This window comes from Mytilus trossulus, chromosome 14, assembly GCF_036588685.1.
Source record: "Mytilus trossulus isolate FHL-02 chromosome 14, PNRI_Mtr1.1.1.hap1, whole genome shotgun sequence".
In the NCBI taxonomy this organism is placed as follows: domain Eukaryota; kingdom Metazoa; phylum Mollusca; class Bivalvia; order Mytilida; family Mytilidae; genus Mytilus; species Mytilus trossulus.
Genome location: NC_086386.1, coordinates 69,180,138 through 69,197,234, shown reverse-complemented (window position 1 = coordinate 69,197,234; position 17,097 = coordinate 69,180,138). Strand labels below are relative to the sequence as shown.

The 17,097-nt window shown below is 31.2% G+C and overlaps 2 protein-coding genes across 2 annotated transcripts in view; both read right to left on the bottom strand.

Annotated features, from left to right (window-relative positions):
- Window positions 1–2,909: 2,909 nt before the first annotated feature.
- LOC134698013 (uncharacterized) lies at window positions 2,910–4,588 on the bottom strand. Its single transcript, XM_063560302.1, has 2 exons — window positions 4,567–4,588; window positions 2,910–3,583 (listed from the first exon to the last, which is right to left on the bottom strand). Exons 1-2 carry the CDS (start codon window positions 4,586–4,588, stop codon window positions 2,910–2,912), a joined length of 696 nt encoding a protein of 231 aa, XP_063416372.1.
- Window positions 3,523–17,097, bottom strand: part of LOC134696313 (cyclic nucleotide-gated cation channel alpha-3-like) — a 66,128-nt gene continuing 52,553 nt past the window's right edge. The window contains exons 3-5 of the mRNA XM_063558037.1: window positions 15,780–15,925; window positions 11,195–11,406; window positions 3,523–6,113 (exon numbers count right to left, since the gene is read on the bottom strand). Of these exons, the coding sequence (XP_063414107.1) occupies window positions 4,729–6,113; window positions 11,195–11,406; window positions 15,780–15,925 (1,743 nt within the window). The 3' untranslated portion in view covers window positions 3,523–4,728. The remainder of the gene's footprint in view (window positions 6,114–11,194; window positions 11,407–15,779; window positions 15,926–17,097) is intronic.

Genomic DNA, 17,097 nt, shown 5'->3' with positions numbered 1-17,097 from the left:
CACTGCATTTACCGCAGAAGAAACAATTGAAAAAAATAATAAAAGACTGAACATAACGAAACTATTATTATTCAAGCTTTTAACAGCTGTTCAGATCAAAAATCAGTTAACTTTTTATGTTTCTAAGTATTATATATATTGTTTTTATTTTTATTTTTTTATGAACGTCAATGACGTAGTTGTATCACATTATTTTAGCTTTAATCCATATATAACTTCTAAACTAACTTCAAAAATATATTGTCGTTATTAGAAAAAATATCTTTTAAGTTACCAATATCAGAACAATTTCGTCATATAAATCAAAAATACAATTAATGACCCACGTTTCATTTTCAATGATGAAAAGCTATCAATCAAACCATGTAACTTACCGATGAAATATTATCTCTAAAGTAATTTTTTATTTGTCGTTCTCAGAAAACAAGTTTTAATTTATGCCCTTTTCTAAACATTTAATCTCGTTCCGAGTTTCTATTTCCGGTCCTTGCTGTTTAATCAGCATTGAGAAAACTTCTTACGCAAATTTTCCATTATATCCTACATGTAATACAGAAGAAAATTGTTTTATAATCGACAAAAAAAGTACAGAAAATCCTTCGTTGTGTACCACTTTGATTTCAAGAACCTCAGTTTTTTTTATGACACTCTTTTCATAAATATTAGCGAGATGTTTTATCAAGAATGACCACATTATTGATATTCATGTCAACACTGAAGTGTTGACTACTGGGCTGGTGATACCCTCGGGGACCAAGTGGTGTAAAGGTACCAGGATTATATTTTTTGTTAATATAGTCTGTGTATATTACATTATTTGAATTACTGTGTATGATATAAATATATTAAGAAGATTATATGCAATGAGACTACTCTTCCCTAATGACCAAAAGAAATTGATAAGAAATTGTAATAAAAAAATTTACTTAAAAGACCAGCCGTACATTGTAAGGTATAAACACAGATTATCAAGACTTCAAACTTAAAGCTTGACGTCATGCGCACTTGTGTTGAATTGAAGTTGCGTCATAAATTCTCTCTATAGACTTTTAAAACGTGACGACTAATAAGTTGCAATAGCACTCACTTTACACTGATATTTCTGAGAAATAAATGCATTATTTGTTCAATGACATAAAAAAGAATTTCGAATTTTAAATGGAATTTTTCTACAACTATTTTTATGTCGTTCGTCATAAATATTTCACAGCAACGGGTTTAACGTTACACTATCTAAATAAATTATATATTTTGTGAGAGTTTTTGGTTTCTATTACTGTAGATATTTCTGAATAGACATATAAAATATGTTCTTACTTATTCTACATATTCGTGTACTTACAGACTTAGAAACGACGTGTAAATTATTCATTATAAATGAAAAGGGTATATTTAAAAAAAAATACATCTAGATTCAACAACAAACATGTAAAAAGAATTTTTCAAAAAGTATTAAACGCCACTGACATGTGGATATGACGTAGGCTTTATAGATATTCAGATGTAATGACTCTTTTAGTTCCATGTTTTGCTTATAATCAAATCAATCTTTTTTCATCGTCGGAAAACTACGCATATTACTGAAACTGTCAAAATTCATCAACCATTTCCGCAACAATATAACATAAAATTCAATAAATGTTGTCATATTCTATCTTTGAGGATTTGTTTATTAATTGGTAATTTCCCGCTTGATTTTCATTTGACCGAAAACATTTCTCTACATACTTGACTATAAACCGAACAAAATATGGAACGGAACATATTTTTGACCATCTTTTATGAGTGTGGGATAAGGGGGAGAGGGCTATTTCAGCTTTTAACATATTTTGTTTCTATGAATGCAAACATGTGACATAAAGGATTGAACAACATTTTCCTTAAAAAAAACTCAGCGTTCAATTCTGTTAATTTTTATCTATAAAATATAGAATAACTCTTGTCTGATACTGTTTTGCTTTTCACATATAATCATAATAATTCAAAAAATAAAGAATCAATAATTAACTTACACCCCCTTAAGTAAATTAAAATTATAAATTAGGATCATCCAGATCTCTTCTATATGAACTATCATGTTAGTTTTAACAGATAAGTTTGTTTTCTTATTAGTCTTTTTATATTAAAATGTTACACATTGCCTGCAATAAAACAGAGTTACTAACATGTTCACCAGAAAATGCATTACATTTTGGAATTTTTAATTAGATATACTTAGCAACATTCTGTCATTGTTTCAGAGAAAAGTTTACAAAAATAGACATACTAATCTTAAGATTAAGTAAGTGACATGGATTATTGAAATTAAATAAATGGTGTGGGATGCAGGATTAAGGTTACATCTGACTATCCTATTGCAAGGTCATATGGGAGAAACTTAAATAGTTGTGACGTCACAGAATCCACAAACTTTAGCAATATCACGTGTCTGGGAGGTTACAAAAGAATTGTTTGAAAATAGCAAACAGTACATAGAAAAAACATATATTTGTTAAGTAATAGTAATTGGAAAATTGATTAAAAAACAAATGTATAACTCAAAAGAGGAACACAAAAATAATCCATCGACCACTCTGGTTAATTTGATGAAATACGCACTGATAACACCAATATATAGAATGGTTATCTGTTTACCACGATCCAGTGCAATTAAGATTTTGATAACCAAAAATACACCCCAAAAAGTTTACAATCGCAGTATCACATTGTTAAAGACACTAAAAAAGAACGATCTAGTCAGCATCGTTTGAGTATAAATAATGTTACCCTTTTGCAAAGGGCATAAAAAAAACATCAGCACTAATGATAGACAAAAAAGTTCCTTGTTTTCAATAAATCATATGTGATATTGTGCACAAAATTACAAAATATTTATTGACATAACAAATCACGCCTAAAAAGGGTACAAACTAAAAACTTTCAATTTTATTTTTTATATGTCTATTATATTTGCGTTTAAACTCGTCAATGGATTTTTTGGCAAAACAGTTATATATATAAAAAAAAACATTTACTAAAGCATGTATAATTTCACAGGTATTACAATGTACACTATTATAATCAATTTGATTTGATGAAAAGAAACAAAATTTATAAAAGACAATTAGTTCGTAAAGTAAATGTTTTTCTTGTGTTGTCAGTAAAGGTTTTTCTTGTGTTGTCAGTAAAGGTTTTTCTTGTGTTGTCAGTAAAGGTTTTTCTTGTGTTGTCAGTAAATGTGTTTCTTGTGTTGTCAGTAAATGTTTTTCTTGTGTTGTCAGTAAAGGTTTTTCTTGTGTTGTCAGTAAAGGTTTTTCTTGTGTTGTCAGTAAAGGTTTTTCTTGTGTTGTCAGTAAATGTTTTTCTTGTGTTGTCAGTAAATGTTTTTCTTGTGTTGTCAGTAAAGGTTTTTCTTGTGTTGTCAGTAAATGTTTTTCTTGTGTTGTCAGTAAAGGTTTTTCTTGTGTTGTCAGTAAATGTTTTTCTTGTGTTGTCAGTAAAGGTTTTTCTTGTGTTGTCAGTAAAGGTTTTTCTTGTGTTGTCAGTAAATGTTTTTCTTGTGTTGTCAGTAAAGGTTTTTCTTGTGTTGTCAGTAAAGGTTTTTCTTGGTTTTAGGTTTAGAAGGTTCAAACGGTTAAAAAGGATAATATTGTCCTTCACAATGGTTTAAATTGGTTTCAGGTAGTTAATTCATTTGTTTTCATATTTTTTACATCATATTTTCTAAATTATTATACATAAATATAAATAGCTTGGTTTCCATATCATGTGAAACATATTATAGATATACAGTTTAAAAAGCTAACAATAAAACTTAATAAACGAATCATAACTTAATTTATATTATTCATTATACATGTTAGATACATAAATTAATGTTATTTGCTATATGAAGAATTATATTCTTTCATTTGAAATTTCTTAATTTTCAGTTTAAGGTACTGGCGTTTCATCCCTTTTTAACCCTTAATATTGTTCTGTTCATACTTTACGAGTTGTTTAAATCAAACGGTTTTTACATTTTTAAATAAACTACATTTTGCTTAATAGACCATGCAGCTGAGCAATAGCAAAATATTATTATTATGAAGCATTTTATGAAAGCATCAATAATCATCTGCACATGGATTAAATAAAAAACGCATAATGTAAAAACAATGTAATGTGATGCAATGTTATATTATGTAATAATGTAATGCAATGTTATGTCATATCATGTAAATGTACACATTTACATTCTAAAACACCAAATGGCTATAATAACAATATCACAAAAAACGTTTAACCCTGATATTAACCATATCATATCCCAGAGGTAATTAAAGCCAATCATTGGTCAATTAGTACTAGATTGAAATGTCCGGGCTTATCCTGCAATTTGATTGGTTAACTCAAAAGGGGATATGAGACCTATCTCCTGTGAATAAAAAAGAATGTTAAGAATGTAATCGATGATTGTAATTACTACTGGCGTATACCAATATTGTTATTGGGCTTCAAATGGGATACGGGTTCATAGCTTTTGTGGAGTCCCGAATATGAATATTGTGAAATATACTGCACTAGGATATGAACAAAATGTATCACGTTTTATATGGTTTAGTGGCATATTAAATTTATCTTCAGTTGAAAAATGACCGTTTGATCAGTTGATTGTTATTGTAATAATTACATAGTGTCATACAGTCATATTAATAATTTTTAAAATTAGCACGCGCACATATTTTAGTTTATCTACCTATAGTCCTATCAACTATCAAACGCAGAAAAGTTTGAGATAGTATCTTCATCTTTTCGTAAGACTTTCTCTATTTTTGTGATTCGTTGCTTTAGTTTTTGTTGTGTTGTGTTAAAATCGGCAAGCAGACGTGCAAAACGAGTTTGAAGTGTATCTAGACTGCCGTCTATGCGTTGTAACTTTTGGTCCGTTGTTTCTTCTTGAGCTTCCATTTGCTGCATAAGTTCTTCGTCCAAAAGGTTGTCTTTTCTTAATATTTTCTTTCCTTTGTCTATCAAGATTTGTTTTGCATCAGGGTATTGGGTTAATACTTCCCAAAGATCATCTTTTGATAAACAAAATAAATCACTATATCCAATACTCCGGATATTTGCGGTTCGTCTGTTACCGTGCTTGTTCCCTGCAATGTTTAAAATGCTTATTTCTCCGAACACGCTACCTTCTCTTAACGTAGCGAAAATCTGTTTCCCGTCATCGGAAACAACACCTAGTTGTCCTCTTTTGACAATGTACATTTCTTTGCCTATATCCCCTTTTCGACAAATATAATCACCAGGACTAAACACTTGCAGTTTTAATTTTAGCACTAATTCTACTAAAAGTCCTGGTTCACAGTCTTGAAATAGCGCTACCCGTTTCAACGTATCTAAATGCACATGGATTGCAATTTCCGCTTTTAGTTTGTCCGGAAGTGACATAAGCACTTCCTCCTCGTTTAATGATTTCTTATTGGTCCACAAATAGTCAAACCATTTAATGACACGTTGTTCTAATTCTTTCGTAACTTTTCGAAATTCCATGTATTGCTTAACCCCGTCCATTTTTGATTGAAACTCCGCACGCGCTGCGTTCATGTTAGTTATCATGCTACCAACATTACCAACAATTGTGGCGAATATTAAAACACCAATGAGAAAATCCACAACAACGAACAAAAACTCGATGTCTCTTTCTGGCGTCGGGGTTTCCCCGATTGTTGTCAAGGTCAAAGTAGACCAATAAAAACTATATATGTATTTTCTAGTCAATCGTGCATTGATCGGGTTTGTAATATTTGGATACACCCAACCATCACTTCCAAATCCTATTGCATTGCTCATAGCAAAGTATATACATGCGTTCCAATGAATGATTATCAATATGTACAAAACAAGGTTCAGAATACGCACCATATTTGTAAAGCTTGTACGAGTGGCTGTGCGGTCAAAAAATTCTAAAAGTCTACTGAATCTTAAAATTCTGTTAAACCGCAACTCTGGTACACTTGTACCAGTTATTAGATAGAAAAAGTCGGTAGGTACAATGCTGAGTAAATCTGTTTTGAAGTTTGTTGAACTTAAGTAATTTTTTCGAAGTTTTGTAAAATCTCTGACGAGAAGACCCTCTTCAAGATAACCTAAAATAGACAAAAACAAAATTATTTAAAAACTGCACTGGACTACAAATGCCAGATAACAAATCATCATCTTATTAAGTAAAGATATACATAAAAAAAATTGCAGCATTTGTATGGTCGTTTTAAAGAACATACTCGCAAATTGTGTCCAGTGAGAACCGAATATTAAGTCAATGAAATTTTCTCACAGAACCGGGGATCGAACCAGAAACCGTTGTGTTTGTGCTAACCACTACATCAAGGCTCTTTGGGTTGAAGGATCTCACTGTGTTAGTCTTTCTATTCTTATGATCTTTTAATTTTATTTGCCTCTTTGTCTTTTTCTTTTTTAGTCATAGCGTTGTCAGTTTATTTAAAATTTATGAGTCTGACAGTCCAACAGTAGTATATTGCTGTTCAAAACTCATAAATCCATGGTAAAAAAAAAAAATTGGGGTTACAAACTAAAACCGAGGGAAATGCATTAAATATAAGAGGAGAAAAACGACACTGAAATGTAGCACACTCTTTTTTTGAAAAAAATGTGCATGCTTTTATTGGATATAAACATTTCATTTGATGACGAAATATCTATCAAAACAGAAAGACAAACAGAGTATTGGCATGGTGAGTAACATATCGTGTTACAAATATGACCTAAAGTTGCTACACACAAATAACAAAACCTAGTGAGTCTGGCCGGAGATTTTGTAATGTTTTATCTCAAATTGTGAAAGAGGCCGTTGATATGGAGCAACCAAGTCATCAGACTACAAGTTCAAAAGCAATTGCCGATTTCTTTTCATAAAATTTCAATTTACACACTAGCCTTAAGAGAGAAAATGATATTACATTCATAATACATGTAACAGTAACCTTCCAAATATATTAGCAATGACTTTATCTGATTGATTGATGTCATGTTAATTGGAATAAATTGTTGAGTTTTCCTTTAACGAAAGGTCCTTTTAGGAAAACATGATTTACTATACCAAAAAAAATATATTTCAAATTGTTCACTTTTATATTAATGTCTTTTTGTTGGAATGCGTTTTTATCCAAATGTTATTTGAATAGAAAACTATAATGTGCATACAAAGAGGGACGAAAGATACCAAAGGGAAAGTCAAACTCAGAAATCTAAAACAAACTGACAACGCCATGGTTAAAAATGAAAAAGGCAAACAGACAAACAATAGTACACATGACACAACATAGAAAAACTAAATAATAAACAAAAAACGAACCCCACCAAAAACTAGGAGTGATCTCAGTTGCTTCGGAAGGGTAAGCAGATCCTGCTCCACATGTTGCAAAGACACACGTTAAATGAGACAATATGGTCATAAGACTGCACGGGGTAACATACAAATACACAGATAATTGTCCTAACAATGCGTAAAGCCATATACCGCTAAGAATATACAAAACATCATGTCACAATGGTAAATAAACTACCAAAGATTAGAGTTTAATGTATTCTTTCAAAAAAAATTACTAAATATAAGATCATACAAAAGGCAACCCTTGGTTAATTCCTGTCTTAAGTATGACATATAAACTAGATTTTAAAATGTTTCAATAAAAAATAAGAGCCAAAGAAGGCTAGTACTTGTTAGATTGACATGGTTGCTTTCTACATGTTTGTGGAGCGGTCGTAATGGTCAATATCCTTCATTTTAATTTTTTCTTCGTATGTTTGAATTGAAGTATAACAGCAGAAAAATGCCAATCCTTTTGTCAGCTTTGTGTAGGAACAGATAATTGTACCGATCCCAACCTGACTGAATAAACATAAATGTCACAGAAGACAGACATATACAGATTTGCACGCTGTACATTTCTTTTAACATATGTTTTATCTATTCAATTATGTGTAAAACTAATTCACGTCACATGCGTGAGAAAGAAAAATTTTAGGCTGTATAAGAACGACAGTGAGTCTTAATTCCTTTATTTTGTTGAAAATTGTTTCCTATTAAAAGCTTTTTCACCCATAGGAGAGAAGCAATAAATCTTCGGTCGTCAATATATCTGTTGATTCTAGCAAACAATATCTAAAAGCCATTAAACCTTAAAAGATTCTGAATTATAGTCTTAAAATGATCTCATTATCTTAAAATGTTACTTTTCGGATGTAACATCAAAAATTTATTAACTGAGCTGATAATTTATACGTAACTAACACGTGAACACGTGTCGTCTGTAAAGTGTTCATACCTGTATGACGTCAAGAGATAACGGGAGCTGGAGAAGAAAATGGTGGTTGATTGCTTCGAATAGCTTTTTATTAATTAATGTATTCTAAAAATAACAAAAACAAACTGACAATACGTCATCCACATTTCTCATAAATATTCGCCAATTCTCATTCAACATAATATATAGGTCTAGAGTATATGTTTCCACAGTAAACATGGTAAAGGTAAACATCGTCTTTTCTCGCAGACGGCGTTTTTCCTCTATCAAATACAAATATTTAACTAGATTTTGAATACAGAAACTTATTGTCGCTATTAGGAAACCATTATTTATCTTGCACCCGGATGTTTACTTCCGAATGCATTACTTCCGAATGACGGAGCAATTAATCAGGGTTGACATTAAGCCATTTTTTCTCGACTCGCAGTTGAATTTGTCTCTATTAAATATACATATTTGATTATTTATTGAATACACACAAAAATTTGTCACAATTTTCCAGCATAAATATATGCTCCCGGATGTCATTACTTCCGAATGGTGGTATATTTGCTCGTGTAATCAGTCAAGGTTGACAAAAAGACATTTTCTTTCTCGCAGACGACATTTTTCTCTATCAAATGTAAATATTTGACTTTGTTTTGAATACCATAAAAGTTGTAACAATTAGCGTGCACAAATCTATTCTCCCGGATGTCATTACTTCAGTATGGCGGTTAATTTGCCCTCGAAATGTCATTTATTTAGTACTTGTATATATACATGACTTTGTTTAAACAGTTAATTGACTTGTTTAGGATAATATTGGAAAATAAAAGAACATTTCGGAGATATTGGATTAAATAACTAAGCACAAAAACAATTTTCTGATTTCGTGACCAAGACGCATTAAAAAGTTATGTCTTTTTGTAATTAAATCAAATAAATAAAAAAAAATCCTAACTGGAAATCTACATGGCATTAGTACATCAAACAGCTTGTATGACTAGTTTGGAATGCTGATTCTTCAACGTAATTGAAAGTATAAAACACCCATATAATTAAATTGCATGTATGTTCCTTTAAAATACGCTGTTTTAATTAGCTAACAGTTATCTCGCGTCATTCTGAAATAAACCTTCATTTCAAAATGAAATGTAACATCCATGCTGACACGTGTTTCCCCACTAAACTGCACAAGTAAATAAACAGCTGCACCATGAGCACATCATACGCCCGTCGTCCTGTGTTGAAGTTTTTTGCAATAATCATAAATAGTTTCTGAGAGAGTTTTAAGCAATAACCATATATTGTTTTTGAGATACGGTAGGACATGTAACAAAAAACTACATATCACTAAAATTAAATTTTAAATCAAAACCAAAAACTATATACTATTAGATGTTTAGATTAATATAACAAAGAAGGGTGTAAATCTTTAAGCAATAATCATAAATCGTTTTTTGAGATACGGCGCGACATGTAAAAAAAGACCTCCCCCTTTTTTACAAAATATTCAATAACTCAAAAATAAAATTTTGAATCATCACCCAAATGAAAATAGAAGTGTGTAAAGTTTTAAGCAATAACTAAAAATCATTTTTTGAGATACGATGCGACATGTGAAAAAACACACACCTGTTTTAGTTACAAAGTGCCGTAACTCAAAAATGTTTAATCTTATTTTCACTAAAAAGTATACAGATCATTTGACCGTCACAAGAAACACCTATCTTAGGTTTCATGAAATTTGGATAAGTAGTTCTTAAGTTAAGGTGCGACATGTTTACGCCGGAAATGATAAATGATAAAACATATCAAACGAATGGACAACAACTGTTATATTTCTGACTTGGTACAGTCATTCTCAAATGTAAAAAATGGTGGATTGAACCTGGTTTTATAGTGCTAAACCTCTCACTTGTATGACAGTCGTATCAAATGCCATTATATTTACAACGATGCATAGATTTATCTCGGTCATCTTTATTACACCCCAATAAATTTACCAAAAGAAGCATGCATACCATTTTAGTGATTTATATAATAAGGTTGGGTCTGGTTTTCTATTTCTCATTTCTATTAACTTGATAGTTTGTGCGTACGCTTCCATTAACAATAATGAAATAGCGAAGTAAGAATATATATAGGGTATAATTATAAGATCATTCAAGATGTCTGAACGATAAAACAGTTGTAAAGAGAAAACTGTACCGAAATAAATACAAGTTTTGGAAACAGAAAAAAGATTAGCTGATCTATGACGTTAGTCAATGAATCAGACGACTCATACTGAGTGCAAACGTCCACACATCAAACTCGTCGAGACTGCACATCAAGATCAACGTAGTTATCAGATCTTTCTACTAGATTTTAGACTTTTAAATCTGATGGCCTCGAGCATCACTGAACAGACATTATTAAGGTAATCGTGTAATAATATGTGGTATGATTGCGCCGAGACAAAATCATAGTAGAGACCAAATTATGTAGAAGTTATAACTATATAGGTCAACGTACGGCCTTCGCCAATGAGACAAGCCCATAAACCAACTTGAAAATTAAATTAAAATTGAATCAATTTAACGGAGAATAATAAGAAAAACTGTAAATACAAAACGAATATGATGAACAGCAACAAACGGCAAACACTGAATAACATGTTCCTAAATTGGAACGGATTCCCACAGAATGTTGCAATTTAAAAATGCTTGTGGGAACTTCAATTCCCCCTTACACGAAATCGTGGTTTAAATGTTCAGATTATCAAAAGAACTAACTATAAAAATCGGTTGATATTTAGCAGTGAGTATGTTTTATGTATATACATGCGAGTATATTGCATGTATATATCAACAGTGCAAACGCAGACCTGAACACCCCTTTTAAGAATGGTAGCTTCCTACATATATTTTAAATACCTGTTTTAAGGGAGACAATCATATCTAATATGTACAAGAAATCACTAAAGTAGTCCAGAGTGAACCATAAAGCTTGATACTCCTGCTGCATCTCTATAAACGTTGCTCGAGCGATGATGAAAATAATATTGTAAAGGACGGCAATAGATATAACAAATAACCAACGATAGTAGTAAGACTGCGACGGATCCACAACAAACCCTTTCCAATATCTGAAAAGAAAAACATAAAAATATTATTTTTTTAGTCACTTACGTTCAGGCCAAAATCGATTCGTCCCTAAGTCGATCCGGCCCAATTTCGATCTGTCCCAAGTCGATCCGGCCCACATTAAAGGGAAAATAAAATAAAATTGAATAATAATGATTTGATTCTTTTCTTTTTTTTTGTGTTTGTATACATTGTGTATGTGGCCATGTGTGTGGTTTAGTTGCAGCTGTTTTTAATTCTGCAATTATTCATTGCACACACAACTGTTGCTAACATATAAAAATAAAATCTTATTACAATATAACACTTCAGTAGTATAAATGTACCTATCCTCCTTCAAAGAAAGAACGAGAGTGAAACATGATAGCCTTTATTTCAACAAATGTATCAATATTGAAAATACAAATCAAGAAAGTAACACGTCTTTGGTCATAAATGCGTTCTTATATATCAAAGCCAGCTGGTTTCTTTAAAACCTTCTGACCTTATTTGAGTTGAGAATTCAATTTAATTAAATGCAAAGCAATCCATTATTTACTGTTTCAATATTAAAATGGAAAAACAATGTTTGCCGTTCAGCTCAAATGATGAAGCCAGCTATTAATGATATTATTTATCACACTTATGGAAATTTCCTGCCTTGCTCTTGATAAACGATATTCATTAAAGCTCGGTGGAATTAAAATGGATTTATTTGAAAAAGTTCGCGTCAAAGTATGGGACCATATAACCTTGATTAAATCTATTACTTATATTTCAGTCAAAACTATAGACAAGAACTAAACCGAGAAAAATCAGTTTCTTCTTTTACATATGGGTACAATGTAACTTTATTGTTCAAGGTTCCACCTTTGGTTGCAATGAAGTGTGAGACTTCACCTGTGTTGAAGTTTTGAAGACTTCGTTGTGACTTTGAGATGAAGAACATAGCAATTGTTGTAAATAGTTAAAATGTCTTTTTCTTAAGGTATTGTAATGTACATGTACTGAATTTATGTCCTGAATTGATATAGCATGTCGCTTTTTGTCAATATGTTTACTAGTAATAAGTTAGACAATCTTTCATTCGGAAAAGCATTTTCAGTTCCATTCACTAAATAAGTACCATGTATCCCATAGAAATTTCTTTGTCATATCTTTTTTCAGCATCCACCATATTCTGCATAAGAAATTTCTTTTACCAAGTCAGAATCATGACAGTTTGTTTGCCATTCGTTGGATGTGTTTGTGCTTATCATTTTGCAGTTTGATAAGACTTTGCCTTGGAGTTTGATGTTTTTGCTATTTTCCTTTTTTCCTTTTAAGTATGGTAGTGTTTGTGAAAAATTGCTGTGATGTCTATCATTCAGAAATATTTTGTTCTCATTCATTGATTCCGTCTCGAATACCATCGATGTTTCTTTTTATTCCATGAGTAGATGGCTTCTTAGTATAAAAGACATTCATCAAAGAACTCGAGATGGGAAAACGATATTTTACAGGCTTCATTTACAGGAGATATTCATTGATAATTTCTTTGAAAGTATAATTAGACACGTGATGAGGGCACATTGAAACTACATATATCACATGATAACACCATGGCAATCACATGCCATGAATTTTTTACGTGTGTCAGGGACTTGAAAATGATTGATAGATATTCATCAAGATATTAAAGAACGCTATTTGACGATTTCCAATTTATGTTTTTTTCAACTTTTGTGATAAAATAATAATAATCAGCCAATGTATAGATGTAGAAGTCAATTCAAACGTCAGATGAATTCGTTATATATAGAATTGGTACGTTCTTATAGTACAATTTGTTTGGGCGATAGCTTAAGGCATTGAGAAAAAAATATACATTTGTCAGACCATTCTGCTGCCGATAACAAGAAAAGTCCAGATGCAGATATATTAATTAAGATATTTTCTTTCCCTAGATTACTACGACAGCAGAATAATAACTCATTCTTGATCAAGATAAAGAAATAGATTATTATGAAATAGAAATGTCTACCAGTATTTATTTTGATGCTTTTTTCGTTGAGGAAACGCATTCATATATATAAACATATCCCATAATTCATTGCGAGATTGACGGAGAAATTGACAAATGTTAGTGTACAGACTTCCAATTAATTTCAGTCAGACATATACGAATTGTTTATTTTTTTTATTATTGATTTGTGTTTCCGTGCAAGGACATTTTCTATTAAGTGGACACTGTCCGTTCGGAAAAATAACTCACTTGATTTAGTTACCGAATTACAATTACTTATGTTAAATGGACAATCGACACTGAGCATGTAGGTTTCCAAACATTAATCAGAAACTGTAAACAACATTCTCTGATAACGTTGAAAAATGAAGGACAAAATAAATTGTGTCTATATAGGCATAAAAAATGTCATTAAAATAAGCTAATCAAATATAGAAAAACATCGATATGCTGCAATAAGACAGTAATTTGAGGGGTTTCAGACATTTCTTATAGCTAGCTACTTGATGGTTATTAAACGCTTACAATCTTGTTTGTTTCTTTCTATATTAACAGTATACAACTCTTTCTTAACGCAAATCTACATGTATACTCAGAAAATTACAGTTAAGTGGTCTTATTTATTTTTAATATTATGTGTGCAAGAATACTTGAACCAGATTTATCTTTTTAATAAATTTTAAAGGATCCTTAAACCAGATTTTATTTGATAAAAAAATAAAACACAAAAGAAATGTGTGATTTTCAAAGAGAGTAAACACGACCGTCGTCCTGAATATGATTGAAATTTATTGATTTATTGTTGTCCAGTGGCAAATATTTCATGCATGTGAGATTTATTACTATAGACGTCAATGTAAGGCAACACAATGTTTTGAATAAAAATCCTACAACGTACTAGGAAATTGCAATTTATCGAAGAAATAAAAACCGTGCGGTTAATTGTCTATTTGTTGGCTCTTACTGGACAAGTTTAGATTTTGCCGTGGTGACATTTGTCTATATCTATAGTCAGCAATAATCTACTAGACTTTTATAGGAACGTAGTAATTGTTACATGACTGTAATGGCTAAGTATTTACCATATAGTACATCCTTGTGTCTGCTATTCTGACAGTATGGTATTTATTTATTTGTTATTTGATGGCTCTGTACAAAACTTGGAAAGTTTAATAGATAACAACGATATGTTTAATTGGTATTTTATAGTTTACATTTAATGTGGTTTAAAGCATGTCTGAAAAGAGCATTAATTGCCAAAACAGGCATGTTGATATCAAGTTATTGGTTCTTAACATGCCTAATTTACACATTTGTCATTCATTCTTCTGAAGTATGACATAATTTATACGCGCGTCTGGCGTTTTAAATTATAATCCTGGTACCTTTGATAACTATTTAAACCACTGGGTCGATGCCACTGCTGGTGGACGTTTCGTCCCCGAGGGTATCACCAGCCCAGTAGTTAGCACTTCGTTGCTGACATGAATATCAGTTATATGGTAATTTTTATAAATTTCCTGCTTCAAAACTTTGAATTTTTCGAAAATCTAAGGATGTTCTTATCCCCGGAATAGATTACCTTAGCCGCATTTGGCACAACGTTGTTTTGGAATTTCGGGTCCTCAATGCTCTTCCACTTTGTACTTGTTTGGCTTTTTTAACTATTTTGATCTGAGTGTCACTGATGAGTCTTATCTAGACGAAACGCGTGTCTGGCGTATTAAATTATAATCCTGGTACCTTTGATAACTAATTTTACATTTAAACAGCATTATATAAAAACTGAACTTTTGGATGTATGTGAAGTTGAAGCCGGTCTGTTAACTTTGGGCTCACTGATATACTAGTAATCTAACTTATAATAAAAGGTGACGCAAAACGGAAGTCCGTTAAATGTTAAGATCATTTAACACCTATTGAAAAAAGCACCTCCTTTTCTAAATTCACCTTTTGTGTATGTTTATTTTTTTATGGGGGGAGGATTTCGTTTTTGCCGAAAATGGTGTTAAGCACTAACAACCAATTAATCATATTTACCTGATATCTGAGATTAATCATATTTACCTGATTTCTGAGATTAATCATATTTACCTGATATCCGAGATTAATCATATTTACCTGATATCTGAGATTAATCATATTTACCTGATATCCGACATTAATCATATTTACCTGATATCCGAGATTAATCATATTTACCTGATATCCGAGATTAATCATATTTACCTGATATCTGAGATTAATCATATTTACCTGATATCCGAGATTAATCATATTTACCTGATATCTGAGATTAATCATATTTATCTGATATTTGAGATTAATCATATTTACCTGATATCCGAGATTAATCATATTTACCTGATATCCGAGATTAATCATATTTACCTGATATCTGAGATTTTTCTCGTCCGCCGATCTCCTGGCGTCAGTTTTGCCTCTGTACCACCCATCGCGACTCTTTCCAAAAAGGAATCTGGTCGCTGTGGTAACGTTCGTGCCTTCCATCTCCCTGATGCCCATGCTTTTATCACCTTTAAGTAAATATTGAAAAGTTATAGATATGAAAAAAAATGATTATATATATTTAAAGAATAATATTGTCTTTTCTGATTTAATCATATACTGTTACATTCATGAAACGAGTAGCAAAATGTCAGCAATGGCACAGGATGCTTTCTTTTTCAGTTTCGGACTGCCTGAAAAGAGCTCGATCTTCGCTAGATTATGTAGATATAATTATATTTATAAACATAAATTGCCTCAAATCGATACAAAGATGGAAAAATGTGATATGACAACTGTCCATCAAAATGACGTGGAGTTAAGCATTCATAGGTAATCGTATAACCTCCAACAATGAGCAAACCCAATACCGTATAACCGGTCAACTTTAAATGTCTCCCCGACAATACAGAATGTGAAACATTGCAATCAAGAAAGCCAACTACCTGGTTTATGACAGAACGAAACACATCTGTGATCAGGATTTTGTCGTTATATACTTAATGTATTATACTTTATTGGGGGTCGAGGAACTCTGGATATTAGAGCTATCAGATATCAGTGACATGAAACTATTATTTTGTAATGTAAATTACTCTTCTCTGGTTCCAAGTGCTCTTTTATTAGTTTCATTAGATTCATATGACGTGTTCCTATTCAATTCTTTGATGATTCGCTCTTTTCATTCCAATATAATTTTAGTTACTTAAAAAAATGACATGGTTCCGTATAATGATGCAATCGATGAATAATTAATGTCACTGTCTGAATGACATTACAAGACAAAAGACATCTTTATTCTTTCTGACGACTATTTTAAAGCTCCTTTAATTCCCCCGACATTTTTCTGTTATCTTAATAATCCAGAAAACTATTAAATAACAATATTTTACACGATTTTAAAATCCAACGTAATCTTTGTAATTCATGATACAGAGAATTCTAGATTGAATTTATCGAACTTTTAGATGATACAATAATTCCATGTACATTTTTTTTATTTCTTCAAAGTAAAGATTTTTTACAAATTAAATTGAATCTTATGTTTCGTGTCCATAATTTAATGGCATTTGATGTAATCACGTGATTTGCTTGGATTAACTTCCTGTTTCTAAATGTCGGAACTAAGGCTTTAGATGTTAAATAATAATAATAACAATAATAATAATAATAATAATAATATTGATAGTGCCCCCACTGC

What these genes read in the sequence shown, in the direction of transcription:
- LOC134698013 (XM_063560302.1), bottom strand. Translation starts at nt 4,588, where the DNA reads ATGCCACTAAACCATATAAAAC. An exon ending in GCCACTAAACCATATAAAAC is followed by an intron (nt 3,584 to 4,566) that starts GTGATACATTTT and finishes CCTAAAACCAAG; the next exon opens with AAAAACCTTTACTGACAACA.